The 22,177-nt window shown below is 30.5% G+C and overlaps 3 protein-coding genes across 4 annotated transcripts; 1 reads left to right on the forward strand and 2 right to left on the reverse strand.

The window, feature by feature from the left end:
* Positions 1–4,069: 4,069 nt before the first annotated feature.
* On the reverse strand, positions 4,070–5,565 carry LOC105639602 (uncharacterized). 2 transcript variants are annotated; one of them, XM_012223706.4, is made up of 3 exons: positions 5,424–5,565; positions 4,492–4,972; positions 4,070–4,410 (listed from the first exon to the last, which is right to left on the reverse strand). In XM_012223706.4, the coding sequence occupies exons 2-3, from the start codon at positions 4,925–4,927 to the stop codon at positions 4,235–4,237; spliced, it is 612 nt and encodes a 203-aa protein (XP_012079096.1). In that variant the 5' UTR covers positions 4,928–4,972; positions 5,424–5,565; the 3' UTR covers positions 4,070–4,234. The 2 variants fall into 2 exon arrangements, with proteins under 2 accessions (XP_012079096.1, XP_012079095.1); XM_012223705.4 differs by having other exon boundaries at positions 4,070–4,972.
* Positions 5,566–9,223: 3,658 nt separating this feature from the next.
* Positions 9,224–10,547, forward strand: LOC105639601 (fatty acid elongase 3-like). The gene has a single exon (XM_012223704.4). It carries the CDS (start codon positions 9,452–9,454, stop codon positions 10,340–10,342), a length of 891 nt encoding a protein of 296 aa, XP_012079094.1. The 5' UTR covers positions 9,224–9,451; the 3' UTR covers positions 10,343–10,547.
* Positions 10,548–14,855: 4,308 nt separating this feature from the next.
* On the reverse strand, positions 14,856–17,073 carry LOC105639600 (calcium uniporter (DUF607)). The gene is made up of 2 exons (XM_012223703.4): positions 16,370–17,073; positions 14,856–15,481 (listed from the first exon to the last, which is right to left on the reverse strand). Exons 1-2 carry the CDS (start codon positions 16,958–16,960, stop codon positions 15,005–15,007), a joined length of 1,068 nt encoding a protein of 355 aa, XP_012079093.1. The 5' UTR covers positions 16,961–17,073; the 3' UTR covers positions 14,856–15,004.
* Positions 17,074–22,177: the final 5,104 nt, after the last annotated feature.

Genomic DNA, 22,177 nt, shown 5'->3' on the forward strand with positions numbered 1-22,177 from the left:
CAATAACTATATTTTTATTACATATCCACGACCATGATGGTAGTAATGATAGCAATAATAATAATAATAATTTGATATTCTCCTTCACATAATTACTTGAGATGATTTAAGTCGAACAAGAAATGAAAAATGTGAAAAAAAAAAAAACTCTCTCGTTCAGAAATATGAATTGCTCTTAGAGTAGTCTTTTTAATCATAAATATATATATATTTTTTTTGAAAATATTAAAAATAACTAACAAACTTTCTTTAACTTTACCCTTATATATATATTTACGTATTAATTTTTATTATATGAAATAAATGATAATTTAATTTAATTAATAACAATTTTATTATAATTAAGAAAATTAACTATTTTTTTAATCACGATGCAAAACCCAATTATAATTATGAACGGAAAAAGTAATTTTTATTATATGGTAATATGAGGGGGGCCATGGCCACCCATATAAGCGGTTGGCCGGTTTCGCCCTGCTATATGAGGTGTCATTTTCAATTTATTTAATTTTCGCCTGTATTTCAAAACTGATGATAAAAAACATGGACACGTCACCTGATGTACGGCTACTCTGCCAAAATGCTCAACTAAATTACTGGCATGAACACATAAATAAATTTGAAGGAAACTGCCACGTAGCTCTTAGCTGGGACCCACAAATGCCACCTGTGCTAAGAAAAAGAAAAGTTTGGTCCCATTAACTAGAAGTTAGGGTAATGTTGAGATTGGATTGAGACTTGGAAGTGATAAATCAGTTGGCTTTTAAATGATAAAGTTGTTTGAAACCATGTGACCTGTCAATTACATTCACATTAATACAAAAAATATAAGTTAATAGTAATTTTAAAAATAATAATATTAATAAAGCATGGGTTGGAATGGAAATTTCACTCCTCATAAAAATGAGACTATAAATTTATTTTTTAAAAATGCATTTATTAAGAAGATTAATAATATTTCTGATTTACGGTCCAAATTCACAATAGTAAAAAAGAACTCGCAAGTCGCAACAACTGCCGTAACTTTTCATCCATTACTCTCACAAATTCCTTAATTTAATTTTTAATTTCAGCGAGGTGATATTTCGAATTGTTTTACATATATTATATTACATTTACTAATTAGTAGGAATGGCAAAAGAAAAGGAGTTTAACACATAATCATGCAATATGCAATTTTTATTATAGTAATTTAGAAATCCAAATAATATTGTATGCAACCAACACCTTGTTGATAAAACTCTTTAAATTTTTAATAATTATATTTAATGAAATATTAAATAAAAAAAGAATATTTAATATTATTAATGATATTAATATTAATATTAACTCAATTAATGTTTATATTGAAAAGAAAAACTTAGCACATAAGAAAGAGTGGACGAATATCAATATACAAACCAAACCATTGAATGGCATGTGAAGCTCACATGCTCTTAAAATAAATATATATTGCTAAAAATTGGGTATTTAAATCTGTCTTTCATGGAATGCGTTAATGATATGTGAAATTTGAATGCTACACCTGAAAGAAAGAAGTGCAGAAGCAGAAGAAGAAGAAGAAGAGCACCATTATTAGGGATTCATTAATTGAAGCAAGTTTTTAAATATCAAAAACCAACCCATGTGCTACACATGAACGACCTCACAAACAGCTCCCAATAATTAAGGTTGTTCCTCTTAAATTTGCACTACTGCGAGCTGAATTCCCTTTTAAGACTTCTCAATCATGAGCAGCAATATCTGAATAAAAAATTAAAAATTGATTGGTCAAATTTGTCAAATTGATTATGAGATACCTACTAATTATGTATATGGACAGATTTTCATATATATATATATATATATATTTTTTTTCAATGTAACAACAAAAAGAATTGTTACCGACACAAAGCTTTAGATGAAAGCAGGGTCAAAGTTGGACGAAAAGTCAGCTGAAAAGAGGCAAAAATCCAAAATCTACTGCCTAAAAATTGTCTTCTAGCGAAAGAATTTAATAAAATCAAATCTATCCCAACAAATAAATATATAAACACATCACCTTGTTTGTATATTTCTGGTCAGATATGCAAATTGCAGTGCATACCATCACCGATAAAAGTAGAAATTGTACAAACTAAGAAATCAGTATTAGAATTCAGCTCTTATTACATTGGAATTGAATTTTCCATGTCTTTGATTTTGTCTCAGAAAACAAATCATTTCTTCACATAATAAGGATGGAAACTCTTAATTAAAAGGCTATGATTTTTGTAAATTGTTTCAAATTAGCCTTAATGTCTACCACTTCTGTACTGACTCTTGACTTTCATGTAGACATCTATTTTTTTTACTGTCACTATTGTTTACAGTTCAGTAGTAAGATTTTTGGTGAAAAAAACAAAAATTATTAGTAAGAAATACTATTTAAATGCTTTCTTGTATCGCTATGGAAATTTAGAGCAGCATCTCATGTTGTAGAGATATTCAAATCATCAAAGAATGGCTGAAACCCACACTGATGATTTGGTTCTTTAACGAAAATACAAAAGTGTAACTCTAACTCAGTAATTTACTCCACGTCTAACTAGATTCAAACTGGACCCACCATCAATTTGCAGAGTGAATATCAAAAAGCAAGCCCTTGCAAGTTGCGTTATCATGGCTTTTAATTATAGCAAATGCCAGGCAAAGGTTTGTTTCTGGTAACACAAAGATCGGACACGTGCACATGACATGCCTGTCTCATAATTATTAACTTATTTTTCAATTACTACGCTGCTACAAACAAAAATAAACCCCAACAGAAGCTCCTCCAATCAAGTATCATCAGCATAAGTTATCATCAAAGATTAGATATCATGTTTTCTTTTCTTTTTCATGCAAACAGTTATACACCAAGAGGCATAGAACCACAAGTCCCAAACTAAAGAATTTGCATCTTATCAATTATCAAATTATAATATATCCAAGCAAAGGCATAAGTTTAAAAGCCTTGATAAAATACAACTCATATATATACATTACTGGGATAGTTCCACAAAAACACAAACTCCTATTTTGCAATGATATGAAAGGCAGAATGCAGGCAAAGTTGCAAAGTGCAAAAGACAATGTGAAGAGCATCACATGGAACTCCTGCTAGTTATATGTTCTGTAATCTCCCCTATTACTCCAAAAAGGCTCATCAATTAAAATTTTGTACATTGAACCCATTCAATGGTTATTAAGAGTCCGTTTGGCCTTGCAATTACAAGCAGCAAACGTCGTGCCAAAATGGAAAATTTTTTTCTGGTCAATGTATATGATTTGCTAATACAATGGAGTTTTTATTTACTTATACAAACTTTCTCTTCTAATGCTTGGAAGTTTCAAATACAAACTTTCCCGAAAGCAGTACGAGACCTTCAAATACAAACTTGCAATGGTAATGCCAAACCGACCGAAACCTAACAACAGACATTTTATTTATGCTCTAATTCTAAGATGCAACTTCTTACATACGAATGAGCAATATTAGAAATACCAACATGTTGACCAATCATAACTGAAAAAATTCAAACTGATGGACTTCAAATTTTATCCACAAAATAAGTAAATAATTCCAAGCATTAGAAGGTCTCGTACTGCTTGATGTTGCTCAATTCTAATCATTCAACAACTTAATGGAAGTGCTCTACATGACAAATCTACTCTCCATTATTCTTCCCTTTTCAAGCCTCATAAACTTGAAAAAGCACTAATAACCATCCAAAGCACAACCACAATTGCAAAGTAATAGCAAAGAGACCTGTTAGCTTCCTAAGAGTAAAAATAAAGCTTCAGCCAAAATATTCAATGCCTCTTCAGAAGTTGCACTCTCAAGAATGACTCAGTTTGTACATGTTCTGCAACCAAAAACAAAGAGGCACTGGGCAAAACAGACAACATTGATGTGCTCATAAAAGTATAAAACAAACTCACAACATGGTAAGACTAATTACAAAACTAAGCCCCGAAGTATTAGCAAAATAGAAATCATATTTGAGATGATGAAACTTCTCAATGCAAAATGTAATAGAGGAAGCAGAGAGGACAGATTCGCAAGCCATTCTTGGAAAAACTTAAAATCCATCAGAAAGTGTTTATAACTACAGAATCAAGAAAGTATCATATTAACATTTAAAATCTTTCTCCAGTGCAAAAGGAAATCACCAAGGCAGCTAGAGTATATACAAACACTGGATGCCCGCTGGTCATCAAGCAAATGATTGATTTACCACCAAAGCAGAGCAAGGACCACCAAAACACCAATCAACATAAGAAGATTCTTTAAAACATTATCCGCATGCTGTCCTCGACTCATTGTCTGGGGGAATCCATGTGCATGGGCACCATGAAAGGCATGAAACCCATATGGAAAACCAGATGTTGTTCCATATACCGTTGCATCTGGGAAACCATGAAATTGAACATTGAACAAGGAAGGGAATAGAGACAGACCACCAAAAGCAGTTGACAATGTAAAGTTACCAATCCTTGCTGATGCCATTGGCACAAAACCTCCCATTAATCCAAACCCATAATTGGGCATGTTATTAGCTTCATGGGGAGGAGGGGCTGGGGCAGTTTCAGGCCTTTGTCCAGCTGGACGCCTAGGAATATCAATGCCTGGATAAGATTTGGATCGAGGATCCGTTTGTGTTTTGCCTCTACCATAAAGAGGAACCAATTTTTCTTCTTGAATTAGCGCCTTACAAACTGGGCATTCATGAGAATGCGAATGATGGTGTAACCATCTGTACAGGCAAGGCCAACAGAAGAGGTGACCGCAAAGGGTTACAATTGGATCTTGAGCTAATTCAAAACAAATATTGCACTCGAAATCACCAGCATCACTACCATTATTGCTAGAGTAAGATGCAAATTCAGGCGGCATGCTTGCTGATTCACCAAATCCACTTGCCATCTATATCTATATGTGTATATAGAAAAATCCGAATTGCTACTCAGACTGTAAATCAGACAAAGCCAAACATAAACATCAATAATGAAAAGCAATCTTATATACTGGACTCAAAACAAAGCAAAAACCAAAATTAAATACGCAAACTGATCTGCAGAAACAAATTCGTCGATTGAAGTTCACAATCAGGAAACAAATCAAATCACAAACACCCATGCTCCTTCAATTCTACACAAAACAGCAAAATCCGTACAATTTCCCAAACTCACATCCTAAGAACTAAAAATCAGCAAAATCCAATTAACATTTACCGAAGAAACAGACAGAATTCACGAAACCTAAGCCAATAAAACACAGAGATCAAATCAATAAAGATAAATTACCCAAAAAAAATCCCAATTCTCGATTTCAATCTACTATAAATTAGATCAAATAATACACCAAAATTTTCGAAATGAAACAACGATATAAACGTAAAAGAGAGAAAGAGATGACTGACCTGGACTTTTTCCTCAAGAGCTGATGAAGATAAGCTTTAAGGACGAACACCAAGTCTATGAAAGGTAACTAAATATTAGGCACCAAGTAGACAACTTCCCTGGAAGATTCTCGAGGCCAGGTCGCTACCCTGATTTTCCTTCCTACTTCTGTTATTTAACTTATTCTGTTGAACGACGCACCTTAATGTTGCTTCCATATGCCTGTCGATTTAATCGTACGGTTCAGAAAGCCAATCGTATGGTTATGATTTGTGATCAATTACAACAACAGCAAATACAAATATTGTTCGCTTTTTAATAATTTATTACTATACTTGATTAACATGGGCTTATATAAATTTTAAGGTTTCGAATTATATGTAAAAGAAAATGGGCCAGCTATTTATTATGGGCTTCATAGGCCGAAAAAGTTTGCCATAGACCCACGAATCATCAATATCCATCATTACAACCCATTACCAACAGCACCTGCCATTACTAGCTACCACCATCAGCCATAAGAACTACCATGGCTATTATTTTTAAGTATTGTTCTCGTATTTAGTAATAAATTTTTAATATAAATTTTCATAATGCTAAATATTTTTATACTAGACTAGTTTTAATATTACAGTTAAGTAATATAAAAATAATTATTAAAAAAAAAGTAATAAAAAAATAAGTTATTTGAGAAATAATTTTTGGAGAAAATATCAGATTACCTTGTTTAAAACAAAAAAAAAATAAAGAGGAGGACAAAATAATATCATATTGGGCTAATAATTCATACAAATGTGTTGGGCCTGAACCTTAGCGATATTTCCTTTTTCGTGCACGGTGAAAATGCATAATAGGAAGAAATAAATGGGCTTGACAAGATGAGCTTATCCAAAACTTTTATATCTTTGCCCCTTCAAGTGGAAGCCTCTTTTCTCGAATATTTTTCATCGGGAGTTGACTTTCATCAGGTTCCATACTCATCCCTTATAACATAAATAAGACGAGCCCAACTTGAATTTCTATGTTCAAAATTTAGTTCGATAGAATTTAACTTAATTTAAAAATTAATGAATCTGAAAATATTAAATTTGATGTTTGAGTTTAACTCGAAAAATTTATATCGAAAATTTAAGTGAGTATAAAATAAATATTATCTACGTGTATATATATAAAAGTTCAATAAAGTTCAATAGATTTTCGAGCTAAATTTTATTAATTTTAAATTTGATTTCGGCCAAACTCTTTTAAATTTTTTTAAATTAAGCTAAAACAGCTCATAAGTCAAATCAGTTTATTTGATTTTGACGTAGGTGTGCCATATTAAATAATTAACCGGTAATGTCAACTTTTGAAGTAGGAAGCAAGCCTCCACAAAAACCAATGCGTGTTTTGGAACAACACTTCAAAACTTTTTGAAAGAAGTTAATTCTCTTTTTTTTTTTCTTTTTTCTTTTTTTTTTTTTTATTGCCTCCATTGCAATAAGGTCATGTTTAGTTTGCCTTGCAATTGAAAAATAAAAGGTAATTTTTAAAATAACATTTAAATTTTAATTTCATTTGTAAAAGTTTAGTTTTTTACATATATTTTTATATTTGAATAATTTTAATTCATATTAAAAAATGTATGTGTTTTAAGTAACTTTATTCATTTAAATAAAATTTTATTTAAGTATTTAAAAAATAAATTTAAAATGGTTTTTTTATTGGGGTGTTTATTATTTTCATTTCAAATTCTATGGTGAATCAAACATTTTTAATGATTAATAATTAATTTACTGGCAAAATAAGCTAAAAGAATATTATATGCTATGTACAGTGAATATAATCATGTTCGTTAAATGATAAATTAAAAGTAATTTATGGTGAAAAGAACTTAAATTTTGGACATTTCTCACATTAATGTTCGATTTGGGATGGTGGATTTTGTTTTCTTTGACCTTCAATCTCGGGCACCAACCGCCTACACTACTATCATTTATTCAACCTCCACCTAAAAATCACACAAAAGGTGGTGAGATTAATCTTGGAGAAAATCATGTTTTGTTTGTTTTATTTTTTTTTTTCATTTTTTTTTTTACTTTTAGAAAAATTAAAATCGAGTCCCTATAGTTCGAGACATATAACTACTCCATCCATGTATTTTTAAAAATTCTTTAAACCATTGTGTCCTTTCATGCTTATAACATATCTGTTCTAATTTAGCATGAGTCTCATAATTAATCATATGCTTGCCTGTAATAATTACCTTAATTATCACTAAACTGAAAAATAAAAAAGTCTAATCTCAGGCTTGAATTTTTAGCAATTATTATAATCAATAACAGATGTCTTATTTATGTGAGTCATGGGACAGCTACTTCTATTTTGTAGTCCGCAGTGTTATTTCGGCCATAAAAATCTCAAATGAATTAAAAAAAATAATAGGGGTGAAGACATTTTGATCTTCTCTTTAAATTAATAAAATAAAATTATCTTTGTTGGGAAAAAAAAATTAAGGCTGATGGATTCAGAATATGGATACAAGTTTTTTTTTTTTTTTTTTTTTTTTTTTTTTTTTTTTTTGTGGATGAGTTTGCATCAATGAGATCGGACTACTGCTAAACTTAGATGATTAATATGCCTAATTTGTAATTAGGCATCATTAATTAATTCAAGATCGTGATATGTCATATCATGTCTATATGTAATTACTGTTAATTATTTAACATTATGATTTAATGTGGCTGGGCTGATCTTTCTTTTTCAGGATGTTATTCTTACCTTCTTTTTTTTTTTTTTTTTTCTCATTTTTCTTTTATAATTTGATATTTTTTATTTACTTGAACAGAAGAAGACATAATTAACTTGTGGTGGCTAAACAGCTAACGGTCCATTTCATATAAATTTTTATAATGGTTGCTTTGGCTGCCTAACCCATTAAAAATGTAGGTTTAAAATATTTGCTTCACATCATCACCGACTACTGTATTTATCAAATTAGAACCCTAAAGTCTAAAGCCATATTCACATTAATTATTAAATCCCGCAGGTGGGTTGGCTAGTCATTTTTTAATTTTTTTTTTCTTTTTTTCAACGGCCAATAAAAAAATATAGAATATTAAATGATAAAATTATAAATATTACCCAAAATTGTTAAAAATGATGAAATTTATTGTTTATAAAGTTAAATATTTAATTAAGTTAGGGTGAGCCAAATCAAGAAAACAGCCAAAGCAGGTAATCTTATGTTGGTTGATAAATTAATTTCACATTTTTGGCATGATCCTATTCCTATACTTTAATTTGTCCATTTCAAAGGTACAACTAAGTATAAGATCACTATTTTTTTTTTTTTTTTTAAATACAAAAGAAACAATCACAGAAGTGTGTATAATATTTTATATGATAAGATTTGCTATTGTCAGTACCCAATATTATTAGGCTGCAGCCAAATCACGAGACATTGTAATAAATTCCCAAATTTATATATTTCTTCATCCACTTTTATTTATATTTTTCAAAAGTTATTTTGTCTAGTATTATTTGTTACGTTAAAAAAATTATTATTATTATTATTATTAATTTCAATTATTATTATTATTATTATTATAAAACCAAATTAATAATGCATTCACCCTAAAAATTAGAAAAACTAAGTTAAGAAGAATTCTATTAATAAATCAAATTACTTTTATAATATAACCAATTTTGTTCTTTAAAACAAATTCCATCAAAATTAGATTATAAAAAGTGATTAGTAAAAAATCTATATAATACACGTGAATGGTGTCCACGCGTGTAATCAATAGCAATTCAACACGTTTAAATACCAAACAGATTTTTTTTGTCTTCACGTCCGCCGGTCATTTCACGTCCTCCTATTTTACTCCCCTCCGTTTCTCTCTCACCAAATACCTCTCTTTTAAATGAACTTTTTTAAATATATAAATTAAAAAAAAATTAAATAAACACAGCCCTGGATGACTGCACGACCGCCACGACCAGGGCCGTGTTCCTCCTCTGCTAAACCTCTCCTCCGCCACCACCCTCCAATTCTCCTTCTTTTGCAATGGACAGTATTTTTCAAACCCTAACTTATTACCTATCGGAGCACCCATCCATTGTCACTTTCAGGTGGAGTCACATCCAATCATGGGGCTCCACGTGGTCATTCCTCTTTTCCTCCATCGCTTTCTACCTCTTTCTCTGCGCTATCATTCATATTTTCTTAGCAATTCTTCTCCGTCGTGACCGCGCCGTTCCTCTAGGTCCAATTCCGGCTCTCCATAGTCTCTCCATGGTGCTAATCTACGCCACAATATTCGCCGGTATTCTTCTCTCGACAGCGGCGGAGATCCGAGAAACTCGTTGGTTTTGGCGACGCTCGAAGACTCCATTTCAATGGTTGCTCTGTTTCCCTCTAGGAACACGGCCGTCGGGTCGGGTTTTCTTCTGGTCTTATATGTACTACCTCTCGCGATTCGTTCACATGCTCCGCACTTTCTTCACGATTTTACGAATGCGAAGATTAGCCTTTTTTCAGCTGTTCAATAACTCCATATTAACATTTATGTCCTTTTTATGGCTTGAATTTTCGCAATCTTTTCAAGTATTGGCGATTCTGCTAGCGACGCTTGCTTACTGTATTGTGTACGGTTACAGATTTTGGACGGCGATAGGATTGCCGAGAGCTTGCTTTCCGTTTGTGGTGAATTGCCAAATGGTATTGTTAGGGTGCAATCTTGCTTGTCATGTTGGGGTTTTATTGCTTCATTTGATGAAAGGAGGGTGTAATGGAATTGGAGCTTGGGGTTTCAATTCAGTGCTTAATGGAGCTATTTTGTTTGGGTTCTTGAATTTTTATGTGAAAATGAATTTGGGAAACAAGAATAAGCAGCAGCAGCAAGCAAAGGCGGCCATTACAGAGAAAGAGACGGAGAAATTTCAAAGAGATGGATGATTTTTGGTTTTATGTTTATTTTAGTTTTTATTTTGGGTGTAGTGGTTTTGTGGTTAATGTAAATTTGATGCCAGCCTAATAATAGGAGGGCAGCAGGCAGGGGAAACACCCTTCTTTCCCAAATAGGGAAAGCAAACGTGTATAATTATATGACTAAAGCACGGGTTATTAAAATCAGTACATAATCATTTCTACTTGCTAAGCATATAGCCGCAGCATCACAATGGGCTGCACAATTGGTTGCGTTCCCTTTTACTTTTGCATGCTTGAAGTAGGTGTGTTTCCTTATTCTGTTCATTGCTGAAGATAGCAATTCCAGTCTGATCTAGAGTAATGAATTTCCAGGTAGTAAAAGAGAAGAACTTCTGAAATGATAAGAAAACCTTGGATAAAAAAGTTCAACTCAAAAAATCATTTCTGAGGATGAAAATGAAAAACAATGCCAAATATTTAAGGATACACATATTAAATATGCAATAATTAGAAACTTTTTGGGACATGAATGATTGAAAAAAGTATATCCGAAGGAATGATGATGTATGGTATTGATATATTCTTGAGTTGATACTGTTATGAAAGAATATGTTTTGGTCAAAGAGTCAACCGAAGTGGTGACGGACAGCGGAAATTTTACATATGAAAATCCATAATTGCACCGACAGCGACTCAAATATTGGAAAGAGAGCAGTATGTCCATATTCATGATTCCAAGTTCCAATTGTCTAGGCGTATCTTTCTCATTCTTAGCTTGAGCATGTCATGAAATTTCTAGGAAACCCTCTCAGTGACAGTTTCCATGCCAATTTGAAAGTTACAAGTCTACCAAAATCAGCCATTTAATCACATCCATCGTTTTTTAAACGGGATAATGTTATTTTTGGGTGTTTCAATTTCTTAAAAGTTCATATTTTGGTGTCTAAATGAAAATTATTCAAGAATAAAATTATGAAATTAATTAATTATTGATTATTTTTAAATAAAAATAAAATTTTCATTATGTTACTAAAAAAAAAATAAAGAACAGTTTTTTTTAAAAAAAATATATATTGCTTTATTTTTTTCAAAATATTAAATACACTCTATTTTGATTTTTTTAATGATTCCACATTCCACTCATTTTCCAATAATCAAATAAAATAATTGAATTATAATTTCTATTCTACGTTATATTTCATTCCTAATTAATCATTTATTCTATATATACCAAATGCAATTTTATTGTCTCATCAATATTACATCCGTTCCATAATAATTGTCATATTTGAGAAAATAATTTGTTACAAAATACTTATCATATTTGTGGTATTAAGGAATAATAAATTTCTTTTTTTTACATTTGTCCTTTGTATATGACCGATAATTATTTCTTCAATTCAATGGTTTTTTAAAGAATTAGTATTAAATTAAGAGTAATATATTCGATTTACTCAATAATTTATTATAATTTAAATAAATTTAATTATTTTTTAAAAAACATAAAATTTCAAATGTAATGAGTTGTATATAACAGAGATAATATTTATAGTTTCTTAACGGAAGAAGAGAGAGAGAGAGAGAGGTAGTTGGCATGGAAAAGTAGCAACGGATGGCCCGGTAATTCAAAAAGGCAAAAGTAGGTAGAAACAGCCTTAAATCTTTTACTACTTGTAGTCAGATTTAGGTTGTTGTTTGACACCGATGCTTAGAAATGCTAAAAAGAAAAAAAGCAAAATAAAAATCCAATAACTATGCCTAGAAATGGTTTTGGGCCCATTCTGTCCCCATAAACCCATTGACAATTTGACACCTTCAAGACTTTTTGGATCCATTGCACGACAATGATCCATGAGCCCACCCATTTTTTTACTACAAGCCCAAATTAAAGTCCCCAATTTTAGAAAATAGGTCTAACTTTTATGCATTCGACCCATGATTTAAAATTTTATTGTTTCAATTCAATTTAACATTGTACATTTTATGTTGGCTGGTTGTAAATCGCAACTTCATAACCAAAGTCATTTCCCTCCATGAGTCTCATGGGAAGGGATTCTTTAGAAAGTTACGAGGATAAAGTTTAGGGTTTCCGTTTAATTTATATTGACTACTTTTCAATTAAATTTATCGAGATGTAATTGACTTTATATAAGTGGATTCCAACACTCACTCACTTATAAACTTACGTGTATATAGACTTATAAACCTTAAACTTAACTACCAACTTATTAATCTAATTTTTTGAATTACTAGCCATTTATACATTTAATGGCGACATTAACATCTAAAACATTGTCTAACATTAATGTCAATTATATTTATCTTTAGAACATAGTTTATAGTGTTTCATTGCAATTTCCTCTCTTCCATTTAGTTTATAATCTTCATACTATTCTTTTTTACTTCATTTGAGTATATTTCATAAAATTCTTTCTCCATACAATATATATTGAATAACATAAAAGGAAAAGTGTTAGGATTTCTTTTTCTTTTTCTTCCCCTCTCAATAAAGAGAAAGGAACAAATCATAAGAGTGTGGATTTTGCACTATTGAAGGCAATAATTCATTCGTTAAGAAAATGGCATGACTGACTGATATTAAACAAACACTTAAATTAGCTAATCTTGTTGCTAATTATATTTGATCAGAGAATAACTTGCATCCATCAAAGAATCAGTGCATCATGCAATGAAGATGAGAGAGAAATAAATAAATAGTGTACACCAATGTATAGTCTAGTGGTAAGTGTATATATGGTCTGGCAAAAGATCTAGGTTTGAATGTCCCTCCCCAATACTCTAAAAAAAAAAAAAAAAAAAATCAACACACAATTGAAGGATGTACAAAGAAAACTTGAAAAGTGTATAGACGAGTTTCTTTAAATAAATATAACTTGTAAAAGGCACATTCCTTAATCTTTAGCGAAAACATATTTAACAAGGAGTATCCTTTTTAAACTTACAATATTAACTTATTTAATACTAATATTTAGTACATTTTAACCAACGAGTATTTATTGGAGTTGAAACGATTCAAGTCTTTTAACTAAAAAATTGAGTGTCCAGTCCTTATAGATAGAGAAAATCCTTACTTACAGTGTTACATGTTTAGGAGCTTGATGTGATACAATCATATTAGACCTAATCCAATTAGAACAAAAAGTGAAAAGATTGCTCTCAAATTATATGATTAAGTTATTCTTTTTAAAAATAAAAAATAAAAATTGCTAGATATCAAATCGCTCGAAATAATATTATGAGTTCGGGCCAAAAGCAATTCTGCACAGTAATTGCCAAATTATTGAAAATTTCTATGGTGGGTTGACTCTACTAGAGACTTGTCACTCCCATGTTGTTTTCCTAATCTCTTGGATGGGCCATCATACCCTCTGTTTCTATTACTATGTAATGCAAAGAATCAAAAGAGTCCCAACACAAATTTACCTACCCTTCCATTTCCACACACTAAATGCTAGTAGCGTAGTAGAGGCATCTATCTCGTTTTGAGGCCATAGCTTTCTCAACACAAAAACGTTGAATGTGAGATTATTGAATGAATATATATATACGTTCATGCATTTGTCACTCATGTATATTGAAAGTCTTTCAAGTGTCTCAATTTCCACAGTTAGAGGTCCCGATTCCAATCCCAAATGCTTAAAAGATATTAACTCTGTTTTATAATATTTATTATATTTGAGAAAATAGCTTATTCCAAAATATTTGTCACATTTTTTATTTCAAGAAGTAATAAATTTTTTTTTTCTATATTTATCTTTTGTATATGATCAATAATTATTACTTCAATTTAATGGTTTTTTTAAAAAATTAATATTAAATTAAAAGTAATATATTTAATAATTTATTATAATGTAGATAAATTTAATAGTTTTTTTAGACAACTTGTGAAAAATACCGTAGAAGAGAATTACTAATTAGGACAAAGGAAATGGGCCTACAACCTCTCCTCTCGAGTCCATAGCTACCGACTTTCCTCCATTTGAACCATAGGTGTAATCGGCAGTGGGGCAAGGGGAATCCTCACAGTTAATCCGCAATTGATTTTTATTTGCATTAAAAACAACTTTCAACTACCTGGCAATACAATTATTTCTTTTTAAAATTTTGCTCTAGACATTAAATACCGTCACATATATATTTTTTTATATTCTATCCAACTGTTTTGAAATGACATTTTAATATTTGATTTATTTTAGAAATTTCTCTTTGTACTTGAATTATATAATTACCCAGTAAATTTGTTTAATGTACCCCATTTATTCAATCAAATACGCTTAAAATATAAAATGTATCCAGATCAATTAATTAATTAATTCCAATGCCAATTAACAGATAGAAGATTTATTCAATCATTCAATTACAATCTACGTTTATTCCATTATCAAAAAAATTTTTGTTTTGCTCCCTAAAGATAAATATTTTTTTCAAAGAGCTTAAAGATAAATTTCTATTGATAATTAAATAATTTATATAATTTTGTCGAAATAATTTTTTTATATATATATTTTTGAGAATTCACTTTTATGTTAGAAAATTGGAGTTATATTTATGTATATAGTATATTGCAAATGAGGGTAAAAAATTAACGAAAATACACTCTCCAGATCAGGTTACAGGAAGCCGCAACTAAATTCTAAACAAAATTGCATACTGCTCTTCTATGTTTTCCTAATTTGCATAACTCTTTTCTGATTGATCAAATGAAATAATGTTCGCCGCCGTCGTCGAAGAGGGATAACAAATTCTTCGAAGCTCATTATACCTCTTCAAATCAAAATTATGGTTCTCCATTAGCTTTTTCTGCTTGACATCAAATCTACTTTGGTAAAATCCTTCAAAAGAAGGTTCCTTTGATGTCCTCAGAAAGAAAGCGTAGCCCGCCATGAAATACATGGAAGTGACATAGAAGCAAATCGGTTCCATCACATCCCATGAGAGTTCCCAAAACGTCAATCTCATGAACGCGGCTGTTTGGACAACGAAATAGCCAAGCCCGAGCCATAGCTCACGGCGAACAAGAGTATCAGCTTTCCTGTCAATTGTAGCCTTTTGCTTCTCCATTTCTTCTAGCTCCTTTCTTCCTGGATCGTTGAGGCTTGTTGTTCTTGCTGGTAATGGAATTAGTCCTCCGATCACTTTTAGTACCTGTAATAACAATAACCAAAAAAAACTTTGTTTGGGTAAAGGATAGTTCTATATTTACCGGCTTTTATTATTTAATTTGTTGGCAACAGAGAATAATTAATTCAAAACAGTCAAATATAGACTAAAAATGTTAACAAAAATGGAGTTTGAAAAAGAAATTGTTGAAAACTTTTAAACAATTTAGGAGAAAATAAATTAATGTTCAAAAAAAAAAAAAAATCTGTAAACATCAGTACTCCACGTTCTTGTTTGTTCTCGACTCTTCTAAAATTATTTTTAAAAAGTAGAAACTTGACGTCTTAGTCTTTTCTTCGCCGTTCATAATCCGTAATGAAAACGGAATATAATGTAATCAAACTCAAATGCTTTTTTTTTTTTTTACTGGATTCTGTTTTTTAATCTTTCATCTTTTTTTTCTGGGAATGAGAAAGTTTAATTGTTTAATTATGTTTGTTATTAAAATTAAAATAAAAATTTTAATTAAGTTCTGGTGTGAATAACAGAAAGACGAGGCAGGGCAAGGCTTTATGGGTTTTAGTCCATAGGCCTCGCACACGCCTAAGGTGAAACAAATCTTGTCACCGTAGAAACTGAATGGCTTTTATGTCCTTAGATCTTGCGAAACAACAAAGTTTCAATCTCCTGTTGAAAAAGAAAACACACAAAAAAAATGATCATAAAAGCATATCAGTTTTCGGTAGTCTGGAAATTTAAAATTAAAAAGATTAAAATTGTGATTATCTGGTTAATTGTAATCAGTTCCCAAGGACTGAAATGTAAGCATAGTGCATGCTAATTTTTAATCTGTAAAACAAATTAATGAGCAGAGAGAAATATATTTAATTATCATTTAGAATTGGAATAAAATATTTTAAAAAATAATTTTACCTGCTCCGGTTTGATGAACACGGTATTCCCCAAGACGATTACGGTTCCCGATTCATCGAGGGTTTTTGCAACCCGAATTCCTTGTGCCGTATCCGCACCGCCTTCTCCACAGATCCGAACGAACTCAGAATAAGATATCTTGCTTTCTTCCATCCCTCTCAGCCTCGATTTCACAATTTCCAATTGCGCCGCCTTTAGTAGCTTTCTTGCATCCTCCACCGTTAAGTCTTCCTTCACCGGCTCCCTCTCCACCGGAGATCCATTGAAATCTTTGATCGCCGGCGGTATCAAGCCGTCCAACCTAATCCTATCCTTCGCAATGTCAAACGCTTTAAGTTTCTGGATGAGATTTTCTCCGACTTGTATCGAGCGGATCTCCGGCGAGGTAGGCGGCTGGAACATGGCTCTCTTGTGGAACAGACGCCTGAATATTCCATTATCTCCTGGATCCGGAGCAATGTTGGTTTTGCTAGGGTTTTGAGGGATTCGGTTCTGGACGGCGGGAGAGGAAATACGACAATTTGTTAGAGACTGATTCGATATTTTAGAGATTTTGAAAAGACGCTCAGCTAGTGTTTTCTTGAACGCCATTGTTAAGCAAAGAGAAATCTATTGAAAGAAACAAAATAATACAGAGAGAGAGAGAGAGCTTTTGTTTTCCAAAAAATTGGAAGCTTTGACGTTTAAAATCGAGTGGAAACGGTTGCTGCTTCAGGTCCTTAATATAGGTGTCCCAAGGTAGCGGAAGACGAAGATAATATGGAAATACCACGATATGTTAAAAGAGACATACGACACGATACTTTACTATAATTTATCACTGCCTCACATTTAAGCATATTCTTCCACTCTCATTGAAATATTCTTCATTCCAACATATCGTGCGGTTGCGATAAATTGAAAAAGTAGAGGGTCCCATTCACGGGAGAAAAAATCATGTTGGTTAAACTGTAAAAAAGCCTTAATCACCGTACACGTGGTTGGCCAACTTTTATAGACCAACCGTGTCAGACCGTCAGATGATATGAATCAAAAGACGGGAAGTTAGGTGCTGACGCTGTCTGGTAGTCTGAGGTTAAGAACCGTTAGGTATCCAACACAAATTTACACGTGGAAGTGACAGACCCAATCATTATCCATAAGATGAAAGAATTACAATAGGCTTGGTTACATGAGATAAGCTTTTCTTAAGAGCAAGTAAATAGGGGATTGGGTAATGGGCTTGGCTGGCAGGTGGTGGGTTTACTGGGGAAGGGAAGTTTTGAATGTGAAAGTGATAGGCCTTGCGTTCACGCAAACGTGTCGCCACATATGAGAGATGAGGTCTGGTTCGTTCACGAAAATTCCTCTTAGCAATAGCAAATTGCAGTTACTTGACGGAAAATTAATCTAACGGATTGCACATACGTCGGATCGGATCAAATTTATTAATTTAAAATGCATATAATGAATCAACAGGTTAATAATTATTATTAATCAATTCAACTCATATAAACATGTGAAACACTTAGGTTATTTAAATATACCAGTAGAATTATTTATAATTGCTTAATAAATTAATTAAATGTAAAATTACAAAATCAGTTATAATTTTTTTTTTAAAAAAATTGTAGCAACAGCATCTTCAACAAATTAACATTTTTAAAATCAATTACCAAATATTCTTGTTTTTATTTGATTTTATAACATTCTAATTTTAAATAAAATGTGGCGAAAATATCTTTTTTTTTTTTTCATATAATATGTCGAAAATGTGGCGTAATTTTCTTTCTTAGTATGTGGCCAAGTTCCTTTACCAAGTTCATGGGCTGATCTACTGTATTTGGCCTAGTACATAAACCAAGTTCATTGGTTGCAATTTTATTATTTTTTTTTTTATCTTTTAATTTTTATGAATGAAGGTAAATATCTTCACGTGTGGCAAATCATGAAAAATATGAAATAATGTACTTCTATTCCTAAGTTATTAGAAAAGATAAATTAGTGACAAAAAATTGTTTTAATACAATAACTCCGCTCCATTAATATTTTAAGGCAATTGAAATTGCCAAAATAATATATATATATATATATATATATATATATATATATATATATATATATATATATATATATATATACTAAAGTATTATAAATTACAGAACAGTGACTGCGGCACCTTTTTTTTTTTTTTTTTTCAAATAGTTGTAATTAAATTGGTGAAAAGTTTTATAAAATGATAATAAATATTTAGGTAAAATTACTTCATATTGCAATTCAAAAATTATACTTATATTTAAAAAATCATAATTTGAAATAATAATATTTAGATAAACAAATTCATAATTTATTTTATATTTTATTGGTGTTGCAAGTCAATTAGAACTTATTTGAAATAAACAATTCAAATTCTAATCTCAAAAATATTTTGTAACTCAACTTGAGCTTCTCAAGTAGACAAACCATGTTTGAATTGCTTTTCTATTTTTGACCTAAAACACAATATGATCAAATTCTACCATATTAAAGAGAATTAGATTAAGTATTTTCCAAAATTAATCAAGAAAACTCATCTAAAAATTTGTATTTTTTACTGTTTGAATTTTTTTGGCTATAGTTATTCAAAAATAGTAGCAAATTCGGTTACATGTCATAATATCAAAATATTAAAGTGGCAAAATGAATAATTTTTAGATGCTTTACTTTTTAATTTTTAATATAAACATTAATTTAGTTTATGATGTTTAATAATATTGTTCTTGATATATATCATCTGTCCAAAGATTTGGTTTGCAAATTTTGAAAAAATTATATATGAAATTAAGTGATAGGGTCAAATTAATGCAAACATAATCAAGCTTATCATAAGACGAAAGAAAACCTAATCTTGATGACTTGAAACACATATAAACAATTAATCTTAATATAGACATGTTTTACAATTTTTTATAATATAAAAACACTAATCATGTGCTCCAGAATTCCCGCGTTTCATTTCGTATCTCCATTACAATGTACTAGTTTTCACCAATAAAACATGTGCATTTCGTTTTGCATATCATTTTCTATACATGCCATATATATAGTTATAAACGCGTACGTACTTCTTATTAATTAGCGTGTTGAATTTGTTAGAATACAAAAAATCTTTATATTCTACGGTCCCGCAAAAATTAGCCTAGCTGTTCCTATTTATGCTTGGATTTTATATTGTGTCAGCAAAAATTAGATAAGAGACCTAAGGATTTGACAACAAAACCTCCTCGCAGATGCCAAAATTCAATTAATTTCATTTAGGGTTAACCTAACAATTCTTGTACTGGAAAATCCAACCACCTAGCTATGTATTCCCAATTAAGCTTTTGTTTTTTTATATTAATTAGGTTTTAATTGGAGTTAAAATTAATTTGTAAATTCATAGTTTTGAACATCAGCCATTATATATATACATATACAAATATTTTTCCACTTATTTTTTTATTAATTTAGTGATTGAGCACTTATTGAAATTAAAATTTATATATTGAAAATATTAAAAACGATTTCATTAACTAATTAGTAGATTTCAATTAAGCATCTTGTAGCAGCTTTTAAAATTCACAAAGTTCAACTAGGGATGAAAGATAATATTCCAAAAACAAAAATAAGTGTACTAAGAAGTATATGTGCGTGACGACTAGTTGGAAATTGGAAATTGGGATCGCCAATAGTTTTGATACCCATTAACGTAACTTGCCTTTTTTTTTTAGCAATGCCTCTTCGTAGCACATGCTTATAGGACTGCCTTTTCTTCCCTCTTGGTACTAAAAATTGGGAAGATTGATTGATTTCTTTCAACCCTCAATTGCATTCCAAAAACCCAAACCACCTTCTTTTTTTTTTTTTTTTTTTTTATGAATTTTGATGCCATCCCAATCAATTTAATCTAGTTGCATTGTATTCATGATTGATATAATGTGAAATTTATAAATTATTTGAATATATTATAATATTTATATCGTAACAATTCGATAAATTTCTTATCTTTTATGTATATAATCTCAAATTTTTAAGAGTATATGTGGATCATAGAAAGTCTTGAACAACAATTAATTAATGTAAAGATGAACAGAGAGTCCTTCCAACTCCAAGGAATGGAATGTTCCTAAAAATGCCAAAATTTGCTACCATTCATTGCTTTGCATATTACAAAAATAAAGCATCTTTTAGATGACTAGGGACAAGAAGACAATGGAAGGTTACGTAAAGATATATGCAAATTTACAATAGAGTACAATCAATTTCAAGATTTGAAGAATAACCCAATTGATAGTAGGCAGCACTAGTAATTTTTTTTTTTTTTTTTTTTTTTAACGGTGAGTCGGATATTCTCAAATCAACTTGCGTCTATTGCAAAAAAAATTTAAAACTCAGTAAATGGTAGTATTTATACAAAATCACTTTAATAATGGCGACTCTAGATTTGAAAATTCTATTTAGGTAAAATCTCACAGCAATGGAGATTTTAGATATAAGAGTTAGAGTTGTATTTAGATATTTTAGTTTCTAGACCTTTTGTAAATAAAAATTTATTTGAAAATGCAGCTCAATTTGACCGAACAAAATAGAAATATTTGTAAATTGCATACATAAGTAGAAATTAAAAATCAAACGAGGCTGAGTCTTAATCGAATTTGAAAAGTTTGAAATCCATAGCTGCCCATAAAAATAAAGTCCAATGGCAGGTAAAAATCATAAATTTGACAAAGAAAAGAAAGGTATTAGTTGAAGGAACCTATCCTAGAAAAAGGCAATAATTGTAGGACTCTGCCTTATCTACGGGAAAAATGCATGTAGTTGCAATCTAGTCCCACTACAACTCTATCTCTTTGTTATCAAGTCCTGCTAGATTATGTATGTAATGGTTCAATAGCATATATTCTGAGCACAATTATTGCCTAACCAAGATATTGTTTGTGGGGTTCTTGCTTTTCAAATTCTCCAATGTTTTTTCAAAAGAAATTCCAGATATAATAATGACGTGGATATTAGTCAATCATCATCCTCTAATCTTATTGGCAATCCATGATTGATTATCATGACTTGGCCAATTCAAGTAATATTAGTCTACTATAAACTAGAAGCTTAATAAAAAATTAATTTTTTAAACTTATAGTATGTAATTTAAATTTTTCAATAGACTGATTAAGTAATTAAAATTTATAATTACTCCAAAAAGAACAAAATTGCTATAAATAATAAATTGAAGGCTTACGCGTACGTAATTACTGTCTCCCTCTAATTTCGTGGGCATGATTTACGTACATAATATTGAATCTTGTCCGTTGAATTTTTTAAAAAGAGAAATTAACCACACGTCCATCGAAATGAATTTGACTATTTTGGTCGAGAGTTTTGCGTAAGCACCGAATTCTTAATGGACGGTGCGCCACTCTAGGAAAATATTAAATAATAATAAATAAATAAATAACAAAAGATAGAGACAGGTGTGGTGTGCTGCCCCTTTCATTTCATTTTCATTTCCACCAATTTGGTATACAACGCATGCAAGTGATTATATCTAGATCATGACTACTTTTTACCGCGTTCATTTACTTAAATTCAGTCTATAAATTTATTCATTAACTAAATTAATTTTTAAACTATTAAGTAAGTAAGGAATACTTGGCAGTAAATATTAAGTAATTGATCACTGAATTCTTTAGCTGCCACATACATATGCTGAGTGACACAAACTTTTATATTTTTTTAATTAAAAACAAATACAAAAAGGAGAAGAATAGAGTAAAAAAGGTTTAAAAGCATGTTAATATAAAAGAATTATCACAT

Source organism: Jatropha curcas, chromosome 3, assembly GCF_041381405.1.
Source record: "Jatropha curcas cultivar XTBG-Jc1 chromosome 3, XTBG_Jcur_1.0, whole genome shotgun sequence".
NCBI lineage: Eukaryota > Viridiplantae > Streptophyta > Magnoliopsida > Malpighiales > Euphorbiaceae > Jatropha > Jatropha curcas.

What these genes read in the sequence shown, in the direction of transcription:
- LOC105639602 (XM_012223705.4), bottom strand. Translation starts at nt 4,927, where the DNA reads ATGGCAAGTGGATTTGGTGAATCAGCAAGCATGCCGCCTGAATTTGCA.
- LOC105639601 (XM_012223704.4), top strand. Translation starts at nt 9,452, where the DNA reads ATGGACAGTATTTTTCAAACCCTAACTTATTACCTATCGGAGCACCCA.
- LOC105639600 (XM_012223703.4), bottom strand. Translation starts at nt 16,960, where the DNA reads ATGGCGTTCAAGAAAACACTAGCTGAGCGTCTTTTCAAAATCTCTAAA. An exon ending in TGTTCATCAAACCGGAGCAG is followed by an intron (nt 15,482 to 16,369) that starts GTAAAATTATTT and finishes TTGTTATTACAG; the next exon opens with GTACTAAAAGTGATCGGAGG.